This window comes from Ictidomys tridecemlineatus, chromosome 2 (assembly GCF_052094955.1).
Source record: "Ictidomys tridecemlineatus isolate mIctTri1 chromosome 2, mIctTri1.hap1, whole genome shotgun sequence".
Classification (NCBI taxonomy): domain Eukaryota; kingdom Metazoa; phylum Chordata; class Mammalia; order Rodentia; family Sciuridae; genus Ictidomys; species Ictidomys tridecemlineatus.
This window is the reverse complement of record NC_135478.1, coordinates 141,259,777-141,281,529: the sequence shown is the minus strand read 5'-3', so window position 1 is coordinate 141,281,529 and position 21,753 is coordinate 141,259,777. Positions and strand designations below refer to the sequence as shown.

General features: G+C 35.7%; 1 protein-coding gene across 3 annotated transcripts in view; it reads left to right on the top strand.

Annotated features, from left to right (window-relative positions):
- The window catches only part of Npsr1 (neuropeptide S receptor 1), a 198,686-nt gene that overhangs the window by 130,774 nt on the left and 46,159 nt on the right, over window positions 1-21,753 (top strand). For all 3 annotated transcript variants that reach the window (XM_078039864.1, XM_040291837.2, XM_021722277.3), the window contains exon 3: window positions 5,973-6,076. In XM_078039864.1, the coding sequence (XP_077895990.1) occupies window positions 5,973-6,076 (104 nt within the window). The remainder of the gene's footprint in view (window positions 1-5,972; window positions 6,077-21,753) is intronic.

Below are 21,753 nucleotides of genomic sequence, written 5' to 3'. Positions count from 1 at the left end.
CATGGAAGGCTGTGATGCTTTAACCTGAGAATTTCAGACTTTGTCCTGTTAGCAGAAAAGATCCAGAAGCAAGAACCTCTCCAATTCTCTAGAAGAATACAGGCAACTTCTATGGGTAGAGTAAACATAAGAGGCTGAAATATAAATAAGGGCATCCTGAGTAGGGAAAGGGTGAAAAGGAAGATCAGTACAGTAGAGATTAAAAGAAACCCAATTAGAATTTTAAAATAAAGGGAAAAGCACAGTCAATGTGATGGTGGTCATCCAAGAATCTGGGTTAAAATCCTGGCTTCACTTCTAATTGGCTATAAAATCATAAGAAAATATTCTCACCTCTCTTAGTTTACTAATCTATAAAATGGGGGAAATTATATTATAAATTCTGTGAAATTTTAAAAAATAAATGCTTCTACACATTTAGAATGTTAATAAGGACAAAACAATTGCTTATAACATCCCTTACAATCAGGTTCAATTTCATACAAAAGCCTGAATTAAGAGTATTATGTTTCAAATCATGAAGTCTAAATATAGTTAGATCAGATGTCATCACTGAGGAGTTAGGGACATGAAAACTCTCTGTACTACTTTGTAACTTCTTGTGAGTCATTACTCAAAATAAAAGTTGGTTATGCTTTGTTTTATTTTGTTTTTAAGAAGTAGGGGCTTTCCAACTGCAGTGACAATTCATTCAATGTGTTTTTGAATAACCAGTATGTGCCCTACACTGCTCAGGATGCTGGGTTCCCATCTGTAATGACATTCATAAAACTCATTTTCTAATAGTCACAAAAGTAATTAACCAAGTGACAGTATAATTTTCAGTTTTTGTCATTTCTCTTTAGCAGAAACATGGAAATAAAAACAAACCGTTGGAAATGGAATTATGGTTATCTTACCTTCACACCCAAAGATGTACTTTCTTTTGTTCAGCTGTTCAATTTTCTGAAAGCTTCAATCCAGTCAGATGCATTCTGTATTTCTGAGTAGGGTTTTTCCCAATCCTCTGAGTACAATTGCACAGAAATCACAAGTCCTATCCCACAGAGCTTAGCAGTGTTGTTCAATAGAGACATGATTGGAATTTTGAGCTGAACAACTTAGTAGAGGTTACAATCCATTCTGTTTAGTTGAGGACAGGATAGGCACCTGAATCCAGGGTGCATGTCTTTATGACAATAAAAAGATCTAATTTCAGTCCCCATTCATCTGCCACTGCAGCAAGGACAGGGCACCCTAGAGTACAAATCATCTGCACAGGCTTCCACTGGCGGCCTACTGCAGTCAATCATAACTCAACAGTCACAAGTACATATCCTGTATTCTACCCATAATTCTCCCTTCCTTCATTGTATAAACATCTCCATTGACTTCTGTTTGCTAATTGTTCAGCCAATTACTTTTGTCACGATAGTGACTCTTTCCTTTACCTGCTAGTTCCTGAACACAATGAATCTAAAGTGCCCTGGTTGCATGCCTGAAATCCTAGCAGCTCAAGAGGCTGAGGCAGGAGGATCACAAGTTCAAACCAGCCTCAGCAAAAGTGAGGTGCTAAGCAACTCAGTGAGACCCTGTCTCTAAATAAAATACAAAATAGGGCTGAGGATATGGCTCAGTGGTTAAATACCCCTGAGTTCAATCACTGGTACCAAATAAAAGAAAAGAAAAAAGTGCCCTGGTGGCAGTCATTGCCTTTAGTTCTGTAAGACCCTCACTATCTCTCCTTGCCAGAGTAGACCAACTTTAAAGACCAAGAACTCCAACCTACAGAGCACAGAGATACACATAAGAAAGCATGATGCCCCCATGGGTCATTGAGAGTGATGTTAATGTTGAGTCCATTCCTTCCTCTATCCTCTGGTACTCAGACCTGTGTATACCCTAGCCTTCCAGAGCATTATCTTTAAGCTGGCACCTCATCTGTTCCTTCAGTAGTCCATTCCAGGGCTATCAGAGGACAGCTTATTCTAGATGATACAGTACATGGGTTTTTCCCTATACTTCCTTCACTATGAAGTGGGTCCTCTGATCAGATATTATGTTGTGTGAATTTCCATTCCAGTTAAGAAATCAGAAAAGCCCCCAGACAGTAGCAAATAGTGTTGATTATAGACCAGAAGACAAAAAAGCCAAGTTCATATCTTGAATAAGTATATCAGTAGAAGCATGGATGAAAGGCCTTTGCAGAACAGAAATAGCCGAATGTCAACTTGGTCCAAAGAAACCAGTTGGTCTCCTGATGAAGCTGTTCCTTACTGGGGGCTTGGTGTGGACCTCTATTGTTGGCAAGTCAGATTCAAAGATATCAGTAGCCAGATTAGCCATGAGAAAAGGTGGACCACCATACTGACAAATGAATAGTATTCCTCTCTGCACCATGGCCACTCTATTCGGGTGCCCATTGTGGCAACATTGGAGTGACCATTGAAAAAGCCTGGATAATATCACTGGTCAAGTCATTTTTTTTTCCCATGCACTGCTTGCAGCTCCAGCCATTAGGAAGCTCTCCCTTCTCTGTTGTCCCTCAAGGCTACCCTGAATGCAGCTGTAATGCAGTACCTCTAATCTTTTCTTTGCAAAAGAATAGTGATGAACCTTTGTCTTCAGCTTAAACACCATAAATATGAGTGAAGCAGTGCCACTGTGCAACCCTGGTGGATGAAATGGGCATCTGAGCTACTTGTTCCTTGCCTACTCATGGCAATCTGGTTTAGTGTAGACTTCATATATGATGTACTATTCCCATTTTTATGGTTTAGATATGAGGTGTTCTCCAAAAGATCATCATGTATGAAGTAATACGAAAATGTTCAAAGGTTAAATTATTGGGTTATAACGATCTTAACCTAATGTGTGCATTAATCCACCTGAGTGGATTAACTGGGTGGTAATCATAGGCAGGTATAGTGTGGGTGGAGGAGGGAGGTTACGGGAATGTACCTTTGGGGCTTAGGTTTTGTTCTTGTAGGGTAAAAGTCACTCTCTGTTCTTGATGCCATGTCCTGAGCAGCTTTCCTCCACCACATCCCACCACCTTATCTTGGTTCCTGATCAAGAGTTAGCCATCTGTGACACCATGAGCTCCAAACAAACTTTCCTCCTCTAAAATTATTCTTGTCAGGTCTTTTGGTCACAGTGATGAAAAAGCTGATTAAAATACCCATATTCTGATGGATGGCCATTGGCTCTGTCTGACCTGACAAATTAGTACATCTAACAAAATCTAGCTCATATGGTAGTTCCAAATACTGTTGGTGCCCTGATATCAATAATTCTATCTCTATCAAAGCTCAGAAATATTTCAGGAACAATTTTTAAAAAGACATTAATTTTTTTTAAAGAGAGAGTGAGAGAGGAGAGAGAGAGAGAGAGAGAGAGAGAGAGAGAGAGAGAGAGAATTTTTTTTTAATATTTATTTTTTAGTTCTCGGCGGACACAACATCTTTGTTGGTATGTGGTGCTGAGGATCGAACCCGGGCCGCACGCATGCCAGGCGAGCGCGCTACCACTTGAGCCACATCCCCAGCCCCAAAAGACATTAATTTTAGTCTACAGTCGACTTGGCCTTGTCCAGAGATCTAGGACATGCATTTTGATTCTCCCACTCAGATGTCCATCAACTCCAAACTACACCTTTCCCCACTGACATTTCCAACACTGTAGATTCTGCCATATTATCTGTCTCAAGTAGGACAGTTATTATACTGCTGTGCACACAACCTTTCCTGCTTCAGACCCCTCCAAGCTGTCAGACTTCCATGCCATCCAGTAAATGAATCAAAGTAACATTCCTAGATGTACAAAGTGTTGTCTCCAAAAATTAAGGAGACCTTATTGATATCTCACCTCCTTCTTTAAGGTAGGAAATGTAAGACACAGTAATTTATTTATTATGTGGGAATAAGAGAGTGGATATTTTCACTGCCCCTCACTACTGAGTCACTCAAAACTTTACTGATAGGACATGTTCCTGAATTTTCAGTGTATCTCCCAATTTCCTGAGGGTATATTTCTTATCAAAGCCTCTAATATACTAGACATCTCTTTCTTGTCCTTCACAGTTATGTCATTCAATATAAAGGGATCAAAGTGATATTCTGCAGAATTTTCAGATGGTCCAGGTCTCTTCAGACCCTATTATGACAGATCTTAGGAGAGTTAACATAGCCTTGGGCAAAATAGTAAATGAATAGCACTATCTGTTCCACATGAATGAAAACTCTTTCTGAGTCTCTTTTCTGATCAGATTAGAAAAAAAACACTCTTGCTAAATCAATTCCCTTGTGCCGTGTACCTGGGACCATACTCAACTATTCTAGTAAAGGTACCACATCTATTACTACAGGCACAATCAGGACTGTTATTTGTTTGAGTTTGGGTCTGTCTATAGTTATTCTCCAGGATCCACCTAGTTTTCTGCAAGGACCAAATTGGTGAATTGAGGACTTCACTTTGGCCTTCCTGATGGGGGAACCAAATTGAGGTTACTTGAACTGCCAAGTACATCTATTCCAATTAATCATTCAAAGACTGGAGGAATAACTAAGGAGAATGACTGCAGACCTCATGGACCATACTATTGTAGCCAGGATGTTATTTATTACCTGGCCCATAAGATTCTGCTCTAACAATGAGGCCATAATAACACTCAGATCTCTGGCTTTTGTGTCTACCCAGAAACTGTGCCTAACAGTCTTTTAAAGTGTCTATGTCTTCCTCTTTCCCCAGTTTATAATCATACAAACAAATGCACAAAAGGCCCTCTGGGAAGGACTTGGGGAATCACACAGTTCATTCCACAGTGTTGCAAGACCTGGATCTGTAACCACTTCTCCTACTACCTATGCTGGCCTGTGATGGAAGCACCACTGAGCTGTTTAGTAAAGCTGGGGTCTCTTTCACCACTTTTGGTAGTCTTAATGAATGGTATGTGCGGGTTCTCAAACCCTCTTATGAAAAAGATTTCTTTGGGGGGGTCTTCTGGCTTCATAAAGTATATCTATGCTCATTTCTTTTAACTATTTAGTCTTTACTATCTGTGGGAGCAACTTCAGAATTCCCATTTTGTTTAAGAAGGACCATCACTTTCTCCAGGCTTCTAAGAACTACCCTAGAAATAAACTTGCCCTGCCTCTGGAGTTTTAGGAAGGCTGTTACATTCTATGCCTGAAAAAATCATTGAATTCTTGCTTCTCCAGTCTTGTGTTCCAATTCTAACCATCAATCAGCAGATAATCTTTGAAGCACTGGTTTATAAGATTCTGGATCACATAGTCAGTTAGTGGTATCTGCCATGGAAGGAAAAGAGGGAATTTTTAGACCACCATCATAGGTTGCCATTTCTTTTGTAGACATCTGTACAACTTGTATAATCTGTAAATATAGGATTGAGTACAGGCAAGCTTCCCACAGAAGAACAAAGTTCTTGACCTCTGCCTCAGTTCCCTTATAGTCTAACCAACCAATTTAATTAAATTGATAGATCATGCACTTCATTTTTTCCAAGCACAGATGTCAAAAGTAGGATAAAGCAAAGGAACTTAAGGTAGGGAGATAAGAAGACTAAGTTGTAAAATAAAGAGTGTAAGGGGGGGGGAGTAGTATGGTTCCAAATGGTAAACATTTAGCTTTTCTCAGTTTTGCCTTCTTCTGATTCTCACACAGTGTTTGTTTGGAATAGGACTAGATCCCCTAAAACTCTTCCTCTGTGATTTAAAAGATCAACTCTATGATTAGTTTGATTCCTCCTCAGTCATTGCTGAAATCCTTCCTAGGTGGTTCCATTTGAGTTGTAACAAACTCAAATAAGAAAAGTGAAAGGCCTCCTGTTGGCCTTAATTTTTGTCAGTTGCCATCTGACAAACCAAGAGAAAAAGAAGATCTCCCCAGGAATTCATTTCTACAACAGTATAGCCATGAATAAGAGAAAGACTGCAATTAAGCACTGTTTTGTGTTGTTTTGGTTTTGTTAGACACTTTCACGGGACTGGTCAACATCTTGACAGATATTATTTGGCGAATCACTGGAGACTTCCTTGCACCTGACCTGGTCTGCCGAGTGGTCCGCTATTTGCAGGTATGCAGCACCTTCCAGATGTGATAGGACAAACTAACACCAAAGTTAACATGTGGGTTTTTCCTAAGGAAAACAACATAAATTTTGCACTTCTATGCAACAAACTACTCACTTCCTCCTAGGAGAAAGAACAAGCAAAATTTGCAAGAGTTTTTTAATGTATTTCTTTTGTTAAAAAATTATACTTAAAGAAAACACAAATAAGCAATTCCAAGAATAAAAAGTATTCGATATATCAAGCATTAAGTAAAAGTTATGGGTCAGTATTAAAATTTGTGACATATTATGGCTAAATAATCTCCAGAAAATTTGTTAATTATATCTATGTTTTGCCTTCAAACTAACCCAATACTGGTTACTGCTTCTTTGGAAAAATTTTGACAGTTTGTTAGAAGATAAGCACTAACTTCCTATATAATTGCCAGCAAAATGCATTTTTAAAAATATATATTGACATTTATTTTCTTTTTTTAATTTAAATTTTGTATTTATATTTTATTATTGACATTTCTTATTCTAATTTTCTAATTGAATTTCTTTTCTAAACTGATTATCATCCCTTTTCAATTATTTTGTAACTAGGATACTTAATATTCTCTGGTTTTTGCTAAGATTCATTTTTACATTAAAGATATCTATACTATGCCCATCAATATGCTTCAATGTAAGTGACATGTATTATACTATATAATTAATTTAAAATATTATATGTAGCATATTTGCATTATTAATACATCATGTATGTATATAATATAGATAAAGACAACTCAATAGCATATGGAAAGAATGGACCATTTAATAACTAGTGTTAACATTGATGTGGCCTGTTTCTGATATCCTGAAATTATTTTCCAATAATTCATTTCTACTCTGATCCCAGTATTTCAGGTCTAAATTATTGCAGCTGTGTAGCTGTATAGTGCATTTCTGGAACTCCTTACTAGATGCCACTTTTTGGCAGGATTATTTAGGATTTTTGTATCTGTATTCATTTAAAAATTATTATTTTTATTTGTTTCATCATTTTTATGAAATAAATTTAGTTATAGAGCTTTTTATTGTTTAGAAAATGAATAGAAAATAGTTCCAATTTTAATCTTCCTGTTTGCTCTGTATATGACCTTGAAAATACAGTAGGTGTAAAAGCCCCTACCACTATATGAGAACGGTGCTTTCTTGAGTAATTTTGAAAAACATTCAATTTCTTCTTGAGGATTTGTACCTCCTTGTAGATAAATGTGTTTCAACTGCTTACTGTATTAGTAATCAACTGCTGAGATACAAATTATGGCAAAACTTAGTGGCTTAAAACAATAAACATTATCTCACAGTTTCAAAATGCAGGAAAAGGGTGATTGGTATGGATGAAGTTTTATCATAAAGTTCAGCCAGATGTTTCATGAACCTACAGTCATTAGAAGGCTTGACTGGGGCTGGACACTTCATTTGCAAGGTGGTCACTCACACAGCAAGCAAGTTAGTGCTTGCTCTAGATAGAACACTCACCTCTCCACGCAGACCAATCCAGAAGTCTTAAGAGTCCTCACCACACAGCAGCGGGTTTTTCCTAGACCAAGGTGGAAGTGGCCATATGTTTTATGAACTAGTCTCCAAAGTCACAAAACCATCACCTTCACACCATTCTCTTGGTTATACAAATCAACTCTGATTCAGTATGGGGAGAACAAACTCACAAGAGAGACTAAAACCAGGAAGCAAGAATTACTAGGGACATGTTAGAGGCTGGCAATCACACCTGCATTTTTGAAATGAATATCAGCTACCATTTTTTTTCCTTATTGACAACTTAAAAATGTCCTCTTTACTCAGAAATATACATGTCTCTTCTAACTATATTTACAATGAACATTGAAATTATATATTATTTAATAGAAAATATGGCTTGGTGGCATCACAAAATGTAGCAAAAAAATTCTTAATAATTATCTCCTCAGAAAGGCAACAAGAAACCTGAAAAAAACTGTCAGAATCAAATTTTTAAGGACTCTGGAATTTAACCAAAAGCTTGCAACAACCAAGGGAGCATTTATTCATGAAAATGACTGAATCTTAGAAGGAAAAATTAGCTTTGTGGTGTTTTAGCTTGCATTATTCTCATCCCTCAGTATCCAGCTCTGCTGTAGCCTTGAAAATTAACAGTTCTCATTCCCAGTAAAAACACTCTGGCTGCCACCAGAGAGAGCAGAACAGGGCTAGAGCTCTTTCAAAGCTTCATTTCCCAAAATTTGCTAATATGTAATGTTCCTGAAGATCCTTAGAAGACCCCACTGACAAGGCTGTCTGTATTTTACTTTATTCAGAATTTGCACATCGTGAAGCCCTTTTCCCTCTGAGAATTAAAAATATATATGCAGGCAATCAATCAGCATAAAAGATGCATGAAGTATTGGGAAACTCTTGAGGAAAACAATAGACTAAGAAAAATCTTACAATCATAAGCTGGATAATGAGATTTCCATGGGGGGCTTTGAACATTTCTGACATATTCCTTAGATTCTGAAAGACCAAGTATATGCCAGTGATGATGTCAGTCCTCACAAAGAAATAGAGAAGGCCCTAAGCTGCTACCTATGGTTGACATTGAAGCATTTGACAAAATTCAATATCATTTCATGTAAAAAATGTGCAACAAATTAGCAATGGAAGGAAAATACCTCAACACAATAAAGGCCATACATGATGAGGCGATGGCTAACATTATACTCAACAGTAATAGTTTAAATGCTTTCTTTCTATGATTAGGAAGAGATGAGGATGCCCACTCTTACCAGTCCTATTCAGCATAGTGCTAGAATCTTAGCAATTAAGCAACAGAAAGAAAGAAAAGGCTTCCAAAACAGAAATGAAGAAGTAAAAATCGCCTGTTTGCAGATAATATAATATTATATGTAGAAAACTCTAAAGGCTCCACCAAAAAACTAAATTAAAATAAAATTAATGAACAAATTTAGTAAAGTTGAAAGATACAAAATTCAATTGGCAAAGATCAGCAGCATATACTACTAATATATACTAGTGTAGATTATTGACTATACATAGCAAACTATCCAAAAAAGAAATCAAGAAAATAATCCCACTTATAATTGCTACAAATACATAGTAAAACGCTGAGGAATAAATTTAACTAAAGTGGTAAAATAACTGTACACTTTAATTTATAGAACACTGATTAAGGAAGTAGGAGAAAAAATGAATGGAAGGATATCTCATGTTCTTGTATTAGAAGAATTTATATTGGTAAAATGGTGTATACTACCCAAAGGGGTCTGCAGATTCAGTGCACCTCCAATCAAAATTCTAACAATATTTTTCACAGATGTGGAAAAAATATATAGGGAACCACAAAAGCTCAAAATAGTTAAATCAATCTTGAGCAAGAAGTAAAAAGCGAAAAACATCAAACTGCCTTTCAAAATATAATTCAAAGTTATAATCAAAACAGCATGACATTTGCATAAAAACAACATATAGAACAAAGGATCAGTTTAGAGATCCCAGAAATAAATACATATGTGTATGATCAATTCACTTTTGGCAAAGGCACCCAGAATATAGAACAGAAAAGGATATTTTCTTCACTGAATGGGCCCTGGGAAAACTGGATGTTCATGTGCAGAAAAATGAAGTTAGGCTCTTACCACACACCATGAATGAAAATTAACTCAAAATGGATTGGGGAATTAAACATAAAACCTAGAATTATAAAACCTCTAGAAGAAAACATAATAGAAAATCTCCATAACATTTGTCTGTTATGGATTGTTTGTGCCCAAAAAGCACAAGTAACAAAAGCAGACACATAGGATTACATCAATCTAAAAATCTTTGCACAGCAAAGGAAACAATCAACAGAATGAATAAACAACCTATAGATTTGGAGAATATATTTACAAACTATATATCTGATAAAGGTTCTATTACCACAAGCAACTCAATATTATGAGCTATGCTATGGATATGGTTTAATTGTATCTCCCAAGGGTTCATGTGGATGTATCTCAGTGTGGCAGTATTGGAAGTGGTAGAAACTTCAAGCAGTGGGCCTAACAGGAGATATTTGAGTTCTTATAAGTGTGTTCATGGAAGGTAGACCTCTTATAAGTCCCTAGTTCTCATGAAAGGATTATCATAATGGGAACAAGCCTGGCTACACCCAGCATTTGAATGAGAATCCTCCATAAATGTTCCACTATCTTCCATCTGTACTATGCTGTCTGATTTTGAATCTCCAACACGTATGAACTAAATAAACCTTCTTTCTTATAAAGTTATTCTATGCCAAGAGTTTTATTACAGCCATTAAAAGCTAACTAATACAATGGGGGCGGGGGGGGGCTAATGAAAAAATGGGCAAATGACTTGAGTACCCATTTATCCAAAGAAGACATACAAATGGACAATGGGAATAAGAAACATCATTGATAATCATAGAAATACAAACTAGAACCATAATGAGATATTACCTCATGCCTGTTAGGATAGCTATTGCCAAAAAGAAAAAAGAATAATAACAAATGTTGGAAAGGGTATGGAGAAAAGGAACCCTTGTACACTGTTGGTGGGAATGTAAAATTGTGAAGCTGCTATGAAAAGCAGTATAGAGAATCCTTTTAAAATTAAAATTAGAACTATCATATGATCCAGAAATCCCACTTCTGGGTATATATTCAAAGGATATGAAATTAGAATGTCAAAGGGATACCCAGACTCTCAAGTTCATTTTAGCATTTTTCAAAATGCCTAGGATATAGAATTAATAAGTGCTGATTAATCAATGAAAATATATAAAAAATGTGATATATATACACATATATTCAGACATACATACACACACAATGAAATACTATTCAGTCTTAAAAAAGAGGGAGATCTTATTATCTGCCACAATATGGGTGAACTGAAGGTTATTAGGTTAAGGGAAATAAGCCAGACACAGCAAGACAAATAATGCATGATCTCCCTTATTTGCAGAATCTAAAAAAGAAAAAAAAATCAAACACGTGGAAACGGAGAATAAAACTGTGGCAATGATTTCTTGGATGTGATATCAAGCACTCAAGCAATAAAACCAAAGCAGATAAGCAAGACAGTGTGAAACGAAAAAGATTCTGTGCATCAAATCCAGCAAAGGACAAAGTGAAAAGGCAAACTAAGCAACAGAAAACATCTGTAAACCATGTGTAATGCAAAGAGCTAATAGTCCAAATATAATAGAAACTTCTACAACTCAATATTGAAAAAAAAACAATTAAAAATGAGCAAAATATTTGAATAAACACATCTCCAAAGAAGACATACAAATGGCTAACAGGTATATGAAAAGATGATCAACATCACCAATTATCAGGATAATGTAAATAAAAACCACAATGAGATATCACCCCACACCTGTCAGGATGGGTATTATAAACAAGACAAAAAGTAATAGGTCTTAGCAAGGAGGAAAAGAAGTGAAGGAAAAGAAAATGTTTATAACACTATTGGTGGAAACATAAAGTAGCCACTTTGGAAAACAGTATGGAGGTTCCTTGAATAGAATTAGACCAATCTTACTTCTGAGCATAGATATAAAAGAATTAGTATTAGTACTGCTGACGGGATAGCTGCAACTCAGGATGTTTGTAGCAAAATTATTCCCAACAAACCCAAATATCACTGATAAAAGGATAAAGTAACTATGAAATATATATAGAAAGAAATATTTTTCAGCTTAAATAAAAAGGACACCCTACTATTTGGACAACATGGATAAATCTGGAGGACATTGTGCTAAATGAAATAAGCCAGTTAAAGAATGATAAATAATTCATGATTTCACTGATATTAAGACCTAAAATAGCCAAATTCATAGAAGTAAAGAATAGGACAATATTGCCAGAGCATTTCCAGCTGGACAACAGAGAAATTTTTGCTCAAAGGTATAAAGTTTCAGTTATGGAATATGAATAATTTCTAGTTTGTGTCCAAATGCCTCAAACTAAATTAAACATGTAGTTTTTAAAGGAATAATTATACTTCAATATATCTGCTGAAATACATAAATGCATAGATCTGTAAATAACTAAATGCATATACCCAGTTGGTCCTTTGCACCTAAGGTTTTCACATACACAGATTCAACCAATCATGGGTAAAACAATTTGTTTAAGAATGTCCATCTGAATAGATACATATTTTTCTTGTTATTATTCCCTTAAACAATACAGTATAATAACTCTTCCATAACATTTACATTGTGTGAAGTATTATTAATAATTTAGAAATCACTAAAACTGTGAGAAGATCAGTGTAGATTATATTGCAAATACTAGACCATTTAATATAAGGAAAGTTTAATATAAGGAGCATCCATGGATTTTAATATCAGTGGAAGGGTTCTGGAATCAATCCCCTGTAGGTAATAAGAGATAACTATACATAGATTTTAATTTGGAAAAAAATAAACTAGACATCAAAACAAACCTCATAATATTAAAAGGTTAATAAAGGAATATTATGAGCAATAACTTTATGTCCACAAATTTGATAACCTAGATAAGAGAAACCAATTTCTTGAAATTAAACCTACCAAATTCACACAAGAAGTAATGGGCAATAGTAACAGGTTTATATTTGTAAAAAGAAATTAATTATTGAATAAATAATTAATCAGCTTTCAAACAGAAGGCACCATGTTCTGAAAGGTTCACTGTTATATTCTATGAAACATTTAGCTAAGAAATTGTATCAATTTTCAACCTTTCCAGAAGATAGAAGCAGAGGCAATACCTCCTAAATTATTCTATGAGACAAGTTTTATGCCAATACTCAAACCAGACAAAGATATTGCAAAAAAGAAAATGACAGACCAATATCTCTAATAAACATAGAAGCAAAAAATACTCAACAAATATTAACAAATCAAATCCAACAGTGTACAAAATAATTATATGCCTCAACCAACTCGGTTTATCTCCAAGCGTACAAGTCAGGTTCAACATTGAAAACTCAGTTAACATAATTCATTACACCTTTGGGTTAAATAAAAATCACAGATTATGTTAATAGATTAGGAAAGCATTTAGGCATTTAACAAAAGCCAGTATACATTTACAATTAAAAAAAAAAACCTTACTAAACTAAGAATAGAGAGAAACTTCCTCAACTTGATAAGTAATATTTATGAAAAGAGAGGAAAAAAAACATAGCTAATTGTTTTAGTCTAGCTTTTTCATTGCTGCCACCAAACAACCTACCAATAACAATTTTAGAGGGGAAAAAGTTTATTTGGCGCTCCCAGTTTCAGAGATCTCAGTCCATAGAGAGCTGACTGCATTCCTCAGAGCCCAAGGTAAGGCAGAACATCATGGCAAAAGGGTATGATGGAAAAAATTGGATCAAGACATCACATCAGGAAACAGAGAGAGAGAGAGAGTTCCTCACCTGGAACAAAATATATATCCACCACCCCAGTGATCCACCTCTTCCAGCCACATCCTATCTGCCTAATAAGCACTCTGTTTAGGGGATTAACACACTGATTAGATTAAGGTTCTCATTATACAATCATTTCACCTCGAAACTTTCTTACATTGTCTCACGCATGAGCTTTTGGGGGACACTCATTATCTAAACTACAACACTAATATAGTAGATAATGGTGAGAAACTAGAAGCTTTCTTGCTAAGACCAAGAATAGTGCAAGAATTCTCCCTTCTCACACTCCATTGTAACATTTACAAAAAGTTCAAAATAATGTAATAAGATGAAAGAAAGAGAAAGTGTTTTAGTCAGCTTTGTCACTGCTGTGGCTAAAAGACCCAAACAGAACAGTTGTGGAGGACAAAGAGCTTATTTGAGGGCTCACGTTTTCAGAGGTCTTAGTCCATAGAAAGTTGGCTCCACTCTCTGGCGCTCAAAGTGAGGCTGAACATCATGGCAGAAGAGTGCAGCTGAGGAAAGCAGCTCACATGAAACAGAAAGTCTCCACTCTCCAGATGCAAAATATATAAGCCATAGCCACACTCCCATGAATCACTTCCTCCAGCCACACCCACCTGCCCCCTACCATTCAGTTAATCCTATCAGGGATTAATTCACTGATTGGTTTAAGGCTATAATTCAATCATTTCTCTTCCAAATCTTCTTGCCTTGTCTTATATGTGAGCTTTTGGGGGAAACCTCACATCCAAACCATAATAGAAAGAAAAGGCAAACTGATTGGGAAAAAAAAACGTCTCTGTTCACAGATTAAATGATTACATAGAAAAATTTAAATGATTAGCAAAAAAAAAAAAAAAGAAAGAAAGAAAAAGAAAGAAAAGAAAAAGAAAAAACCCAGAATAAGAAATTACAGCAAGGGCTGGGGATGTGGCTCAACCGGTAGCGCGCTCGCCTGGCATGCGTGCGGCCCGGGTTCAATCCTCAGTACCACATACCAACAAAGATGTTGTGTCCGCCGAGAACTAAAAAATAAATATTAAAAAAAATTTCCCTCTCTCTCTCTCTCTCTCTCTCTCTCTTAAAAAAAAAAGAAATTACAGCAAAATTGAAGAATACAAGATTAATATATAAAAGTCAAATGCTTTTCGGCATACCAGTAATGAATAAGTGAAATTTGAAATCAGATACACAATATACATACACTAGCACCCCCAAAAATGAATTACATAAAGTCTAATAAAATATGTAATAGATCTATATGAGGAAACTACGGACTTTAAATGAAAGTGATCATAAAAGATCTGAAATTGAGAGTTGTTCTGAGTCTATACTAGAAGATTCAATAGCGTCAAGATGTCAGATCTTCCCAACTTGAGCTATGTATTCAACACAATCCCAACCAAACTCTTCTTGTAAATAACCACTGTTTCCAACTTTACAGAGATATGTAAAAGACCCAGAATAGACAACACAATATTGGAGGAAAAGAGCAAAATTAGAAGAGAGACACTACGCAGCTCTACTACAAAGCTGCAGTAATTAAGGTAGTTTAGTATTGATTAAAAAAAAAAAAGACGAACAGATCAATGAGACAGAATAGCAAGCCCAGAAATAAGGCCTACATTATTATAGTCAAGTAATATTTTACAAAATACTGAAGGTAATACAAGGGAGAAATGATTATCTTTTTAACAAATGATATTGAAAGAAGATATTCACATGCAAAATAATAAATCGATATATACATTATATTCATCACCACCGACTTCAATAAGAATCATTGGCATAAATGGAAGTGCAAAACTATAAAACTCATAGAAGATAACATTGGAGGAAAACTTGATGATCTTAAGTATGAAGCTGATTTTGTAGTTATGACATCAAAGTCATGATCCATGAAAGAAAGAATTAGTAAGCTGGACTTCATTAAAATTAAAATTTCTGCCCTGTAAAAAATGCTTTTCAAGAAATGAGAATGCATGCCACAGACTGGGAGAAAATGTTGGCAAAAGATATCTAACAAAGGACTATTGTTCAAAAATATACAGAGAACTCTAACTCAATAGAAAATGAACAATCTCACTTTTAAAAGGTGAAAAGAACAAACAATCCACCAAGGAGATGGCAAATAAGCTAATGAAAAGATGTTCAACATCATGTCATTGGAGAATTTCAAACTGAAGCAACAATGAGAAACCACTGCACTCTTAAAAGAATGACCAAAATCTAAAACATAAATAACACCAAAATCTATTGAGAATGTTAAACAACAGAAACTTTTCTTCATTACTAGTGGGATTACAAAATGGTACAGCAAGTTTATTCTAAAGACACATCAACAGTTTATTCTAAAATTTATATTCTCACCATATAATTGAGCAAGTATGTTTACTGTTATTTGCCCCAACAAGTTTAAAATATATGTCCACACAGATACCTGCATATGATTGTGTGTACTAGCTTTATTCATAATTGCTAAATTTGGAAGCAATTAAGATGTCCCTCAGAAAATGAAGAAATAAGCTGTGATCTATTCATACAATGAAATACTACTTCATGGTAAGAAGAGAGCCATCAAGTTCAGTTAAAGCTTACATGTCCCATGTAGAGATATTGAAGAACCTTAATTGCATACGACTAAGTAAAAGAGCCAACCTGAGAAGGCTACATACTGAGTGATCCAAATACATAACATGGAAAAGGCAAAACTATGAAGACAGTGAATGGATCAGGATCATGGAGGACTTGGGGGCAGTAAAACAACTCTAGATTAAATCATAATGGTGGATATATACGTGGCACAATATATTTGTCAAAATCCATACAATGTATAACAGTACAAATGAATCCTTATGTAAACTATGAATTTTTGGAGATAATGATGTATCAAGTAGGTTTGTCAGTTATAACAAATACACCACTCTTGGGTAGGACTTTGATAATGAGGGAGGCTCTGTGTATGTAGGGGCTGGGAGCTTATGAGAGACTTCTTTTCCTTCTGCTCAATTTTTCTGTTAATCTAAAATGACTCTACAAATTAAGTTTATTTTTAAATGGAATGAAAAATCCAAGAACTATTGAGTAATGTGTAGTATATAAACAATGGAAACTCCAAAACATGAAAGAAAGGAGCAGGAGAAGAATTTGAAATACTAATAAGTGTAAATTTTCTGAAATTAATGGCTGACACCAAACCACAAATTCAGGAATTTCAGAGAACACCAAAGCAAGATAAATACCAAAAACATATATCCCTTCTCATAGCACATTTAAATCACACACACACACACACACACACAAAAACCAAAGTCGAAGAGAAAACCCTGAGAGATGATAGTAGGGGGAGAGACTCCTTACCTATAAAGTAATATTAATAAGAATTTCTAAGATTTGGGGGGTAGAGCAAGTGTTTAGCATTTATGAAGCTGTGGGGGTTCAGTACCCAACACCAAAAATACAAAGTGAATAAAAAATAGAAAAGTATTAAGAAAATTAAAAACTGAGGAAATTTGCCATGAGTAAACTTGCCTTGTAAGAACTATTCAAAGAAATTCTTCAGAAAAATAAGAAGATAATACAAATCATAAGCTCCAATCCATTTAAAGAAAGCGAAACTATTAGAGAAGGAATAAATGAAGGTGAAATATAATCTTTTACTTGTTTAATTCTACATTGATCTGCAGATAACTTCTCAATGTAATATTAGCAACAATGTATTTTTAAATCAGATAAGAAAATTGAATGAAGCAATGTTAAAAGGGATGAAAGGAGATATTGTTGAACTAAACAACTAGCAGTAAAAGTGAACTTAACTATTAATCAAGTTGATTTAAATGACATTTATAGAATACTTCATCCAACAGTAAGAGAACACATGTTCTTACAAACTCACATAGGACATTCAACAAGATAAAATACAGCCTGGACATAAAACATACCTTAACAATGTAAAAAAGCAAAAATCATAAACTATGCTCTCAGATCACATAGAGTAGAACTAAAAATCACTAACCATTGAAAGAACAGATAAACAAACAAATGTACAAAAACTAGTGGACTCAGTAGGCAAAAATAGCAAGATTGAAGAATACATGGGTATTATACAAAGTCAAATGTTTTCCAGCAATAAAAAATGCAATTTTGAAATTAAAGACAAATACTATTTGTGTGAGCACCAAAAATAAAGAAACTTAGTTATAACACAGACCTTACACCTTTTACCCAAAAAAGCTCCATATAGATATAAATATAATACATAATACTAAAATTCTTCTGGAAGATAATTATAGGAAAGATCCAGGGGATCTTGAGTATGTCCATTTTTACATATAATACCAACAGCATAATCCACTAGAGAAAAAATTAAAATGTTGGGCTTTATGAAAATTTAAAATTTTACTATGCAAAAGACATTGTTTAAATGAATGAAAAACCAATCCACAGAATGGAAAAACATTTGCAAAGCACATATTTTATAAAAGACTTTTATCCAAAATGTACAAAGGACTCTGATACACAACAAGAAAACAAACACCCAGTTTGAAAATGGGCAAAAGATCTGAATAGACACCTCACTAAAGAAGATGGCAGCTGTGCTATGGTGGCACATGCCTGTAACCACAGTGACTCATGAGGTTGAGGCAGGAGGATCCCAAGTTCAAGACCAACCTCAGCAACTTACTGGGGCTCTAAGCAACTTAACAAGACCCTGTCTAAAACCATTTTTTTAAAAGACTGGGAAGTGGCTCAGTGGTTAAGTGCCCCTGAGTTCAAGTCCCAATAGTAAAATAAAATAAAAACAAAGAAGATGTAAAACACATATATGAAAGAAGCTCAACATCATATGTCATTAGAGAATTGCAAGTTAAACAGTGAGAAACCAATACACATCTATAAGATAACAGCTAAGTTTTTAAAAAATATGACAATACCAAATGCTGAAGAGAATTATATCAATAGGAACACTCATTTATACCTAGTGGGATTTCAAAATAGAACAGCCATTTTGGAAGATAATTGCCAGTTTCTTACAAAGCTAAAGATATTCTTACAATACAATCCAGCAACTATGATCCTAGGTATTTGTGAAATTGAGTTGACAATTTATGTTCACATAAAAACTTGTGCAAGAATGCTTATAGAAGTTTTATTCAGCCAGGTGCAATGGCATGTGCCTGTAATCTCAGCAGCTTGGGAGGCTGAGGCAGCAGGATGGCGAGTTCAAAGGCAGCCTCAGCAACTTAGTGAGGTGCTAAGCAATTCAGTGAGACCCTGTCTCTAAATTAAAAAAAAAAATACAAAAAAGGGCTGGAGATGTGGCTCGGTGTTAAATACCCCTGACTTCAATTCCTGGGACCAAAAACAATAAAAAAGTTTTATTCATAGTCACCAAAATCTGTAAGAAACCAAGATATCCTTCAAAATCTGAATGTATGATGGGTATAAGATGACCCCCCAAAACTCATGTTAGACAAAACAGGAATGGTTAAAGGTAAAATGATTAGACTGTGCGAGCTCTAACCTAATCCGTAGGTTAATCCATTTGATGGATTAATAATTTAAGGGAACTGTTCATTTTGCAAAGCACATATTTTTTTATAAAAGTCTTTAATCCAAAATATACAATGGACTCTATACACAACAAGAAAACAAACCACCCACTATGAAAATGGGCAAAAGATCTGAACAGACACCTCACTAAAGAAGATGGCAGATAGGTGTGGTGCCCAGCTAACAGGTAAGGCATAGCTATAGGAAGGAGGCCACTAGGGGCCTGCCATTGGGGATTACATCTTGTTCCTTCTTGGTTTCCATGCCCTCTTGCCATGATATTCTACCTTACCTCCACCCAGAACAATGGAGTTGGCTGACCACGGATGGACACTCTGAAACTTATAGCACAAAATAAACGTTTCCTACTCTTAGTGATTCTTGTCAGGTATTGTGGTTACAGTGATGAAAAGCTCACCAACATAGAAATTGATACCAAGTTAGTGGGGTTGCTCCTTTAATTAAACTAACCATGTGGTCCAGAAGCCCTAGGGCCTGGGAGAAGTTTAGAAAAGTCTGAATAGGCAGGATAGAAAACCTATCCTTTTTGTTGTAAGCAAAGCCTAATGGGCAATTCTGGGGAGAGCTCAGAAAACCAGAATGCTCATTGGAATGCAAACAGTAAATACTATGCTCATGGGATTTCAGAGGGTAACAAAAACTCCACTGGGAAATTGGATTAGAGACCCTTCATGTTACATATGGTAAAGAAGTTGTCTATATATTGTCCACGTTCTGTGACTTTCTGTGATGCTGAATTTAAGGGAAGGGAGAAGGAATGGGAATAGGAAAGACTGTAGAATGAGACAGACATGACTTTCTTATGTGTATATATGAATACACAACCAGTGAAACTCCACATCATGTACAACCACAGAGTGGGATAACTAATTAGAGTAAGTCATATTCCATTTATGTATGTCATAAAATACTCTACTAAAAAGAACAAATAAAAGTGATGTGCTGGCAGAGGAAATTTCTAGGCAGCACAGCATTTAGTTGATGGCAGGGATGTTGCTGGAAGCTTTTATCCAGTTTTACTATGAGAACCAGGAGCAAAAAGCAGAGAGGGAAGTTTTGGAAAAAAAATGTGCAGTTTGGCTGAAGAAGAAGCACATGTAATGTTAGGGTCCAGGGAGTTGCTAGAGTTTACTATTACTAAAGAGAGAGTAAATACTTTGCACAGAGAAAATAGAAAAGATGCCATGGGGACACTTCAGGAATCATCATTGCAGGTAGAGGGTATAGAAGTGAAAACTCATTTAAGAAACATTGGAATGGGGCTGGGGTGAGAAACTGGGTTCAATTCTCAGCATCACATATAAATAAATAAAATAAAGGTCCATCAACAACTAATAAAGATAGTAAAAAAAAAAAAAGAAACATTGGAAGTATACTGCTTATACAGAGGAAAGGAATAAAATACTTCTCCAGGGTTTGTTTCACCATGCTCAGTCACCCAGGCACTCAGAGGAAACTGTAGCCATGGTTCAAGGAGGCCCAACTACTGTTCAAGCTGGCAGCAGACCTTGGCCTCATCTATGTGGTGATGATTCTGCAGGAGTGGAGGATGCTGGGGTTAAGTGGTCATGGAGGCTTCCACCAAGATTTCAAAGGAAAACCTGAGATTCCATCCCCTGAGAAGTTGATACATGAAGCTATGAGAAGGAAGCTTTGACTTCAGTGGATCCCCTTGGGATTAAAAGAAGCTAGTAAGGTAAAAAGGAAATCTGCTGGTTGTGAACAGAGCTAGCCTAAGAGAGAGGCCACGTGAGCTAAAACAAGCACAAACAAAGCATGGGCTTCACAAGCCTTTTGAGATCACATCTTACTGCCATATGTCCTGGATGCCAGAGGCAGAGCTACAGAAAATACCTGGCTGGGCTCCAGTCTAGTTTTTGTTGCATCCTTTTCTCTATACCCCTTTCTCTCCCTTTTAGAATGGAAATATTCACTCTGTACCATTATATATTGGATGTATATAATTTGCTTTTAATTTTTACAGAGTTTCAGAGGCATGAGTTTGCCTTAAGTATCTAGGAGACTTTGAACTATTGGAGATGAGCTAAATGCATTTTGTTTGGTGATATGGAATATGAGCTTTTGGGGATCAGGAGTAGAATGTCATGGTTTGGATATGAGATGCCCCCCCTAAAGGTTCATCTTTGACAATGCAGAATGCTCATAGATAAAATGATTATATTGCAAGAGCTGTAACCTAATCGGTGAATTAATTCATTTGAATGGACTCATGGTGGTAACTGCAGGCAGGTGAGGCATGGCTGGAGAAAGTAGATCACAGGGGCATGTCTTGGGAATTATATATCTGGTCCCTGACTTCTTATTCTCTCTCTGCTTCTTGGCCACCGCAACTAAGCAGTTCCTTTATCATGCCCCACCACCATGATCTTCTGCTTCACCTCAGAACAGAGCAATGGAACCAGACAACCATGGACTGAAGCCTTCAAAACCATGAGCCAAAATAAACTTTTCTTCCTCTAAGCTATTATTATTGGGTATTTTGTTCACAGCAATGAACTCTCAAGCCATGAAAACATATAGAGGAATATTAAATGCACATTGCTAAGAGTCCAGTCTTAAAAGCTTATGTACTATGTACTTCCAATTATGCTACTTCTTCAAAAAAGGAAAAACTACAGGCCAGTTTAAAAAAAATCAGTGGT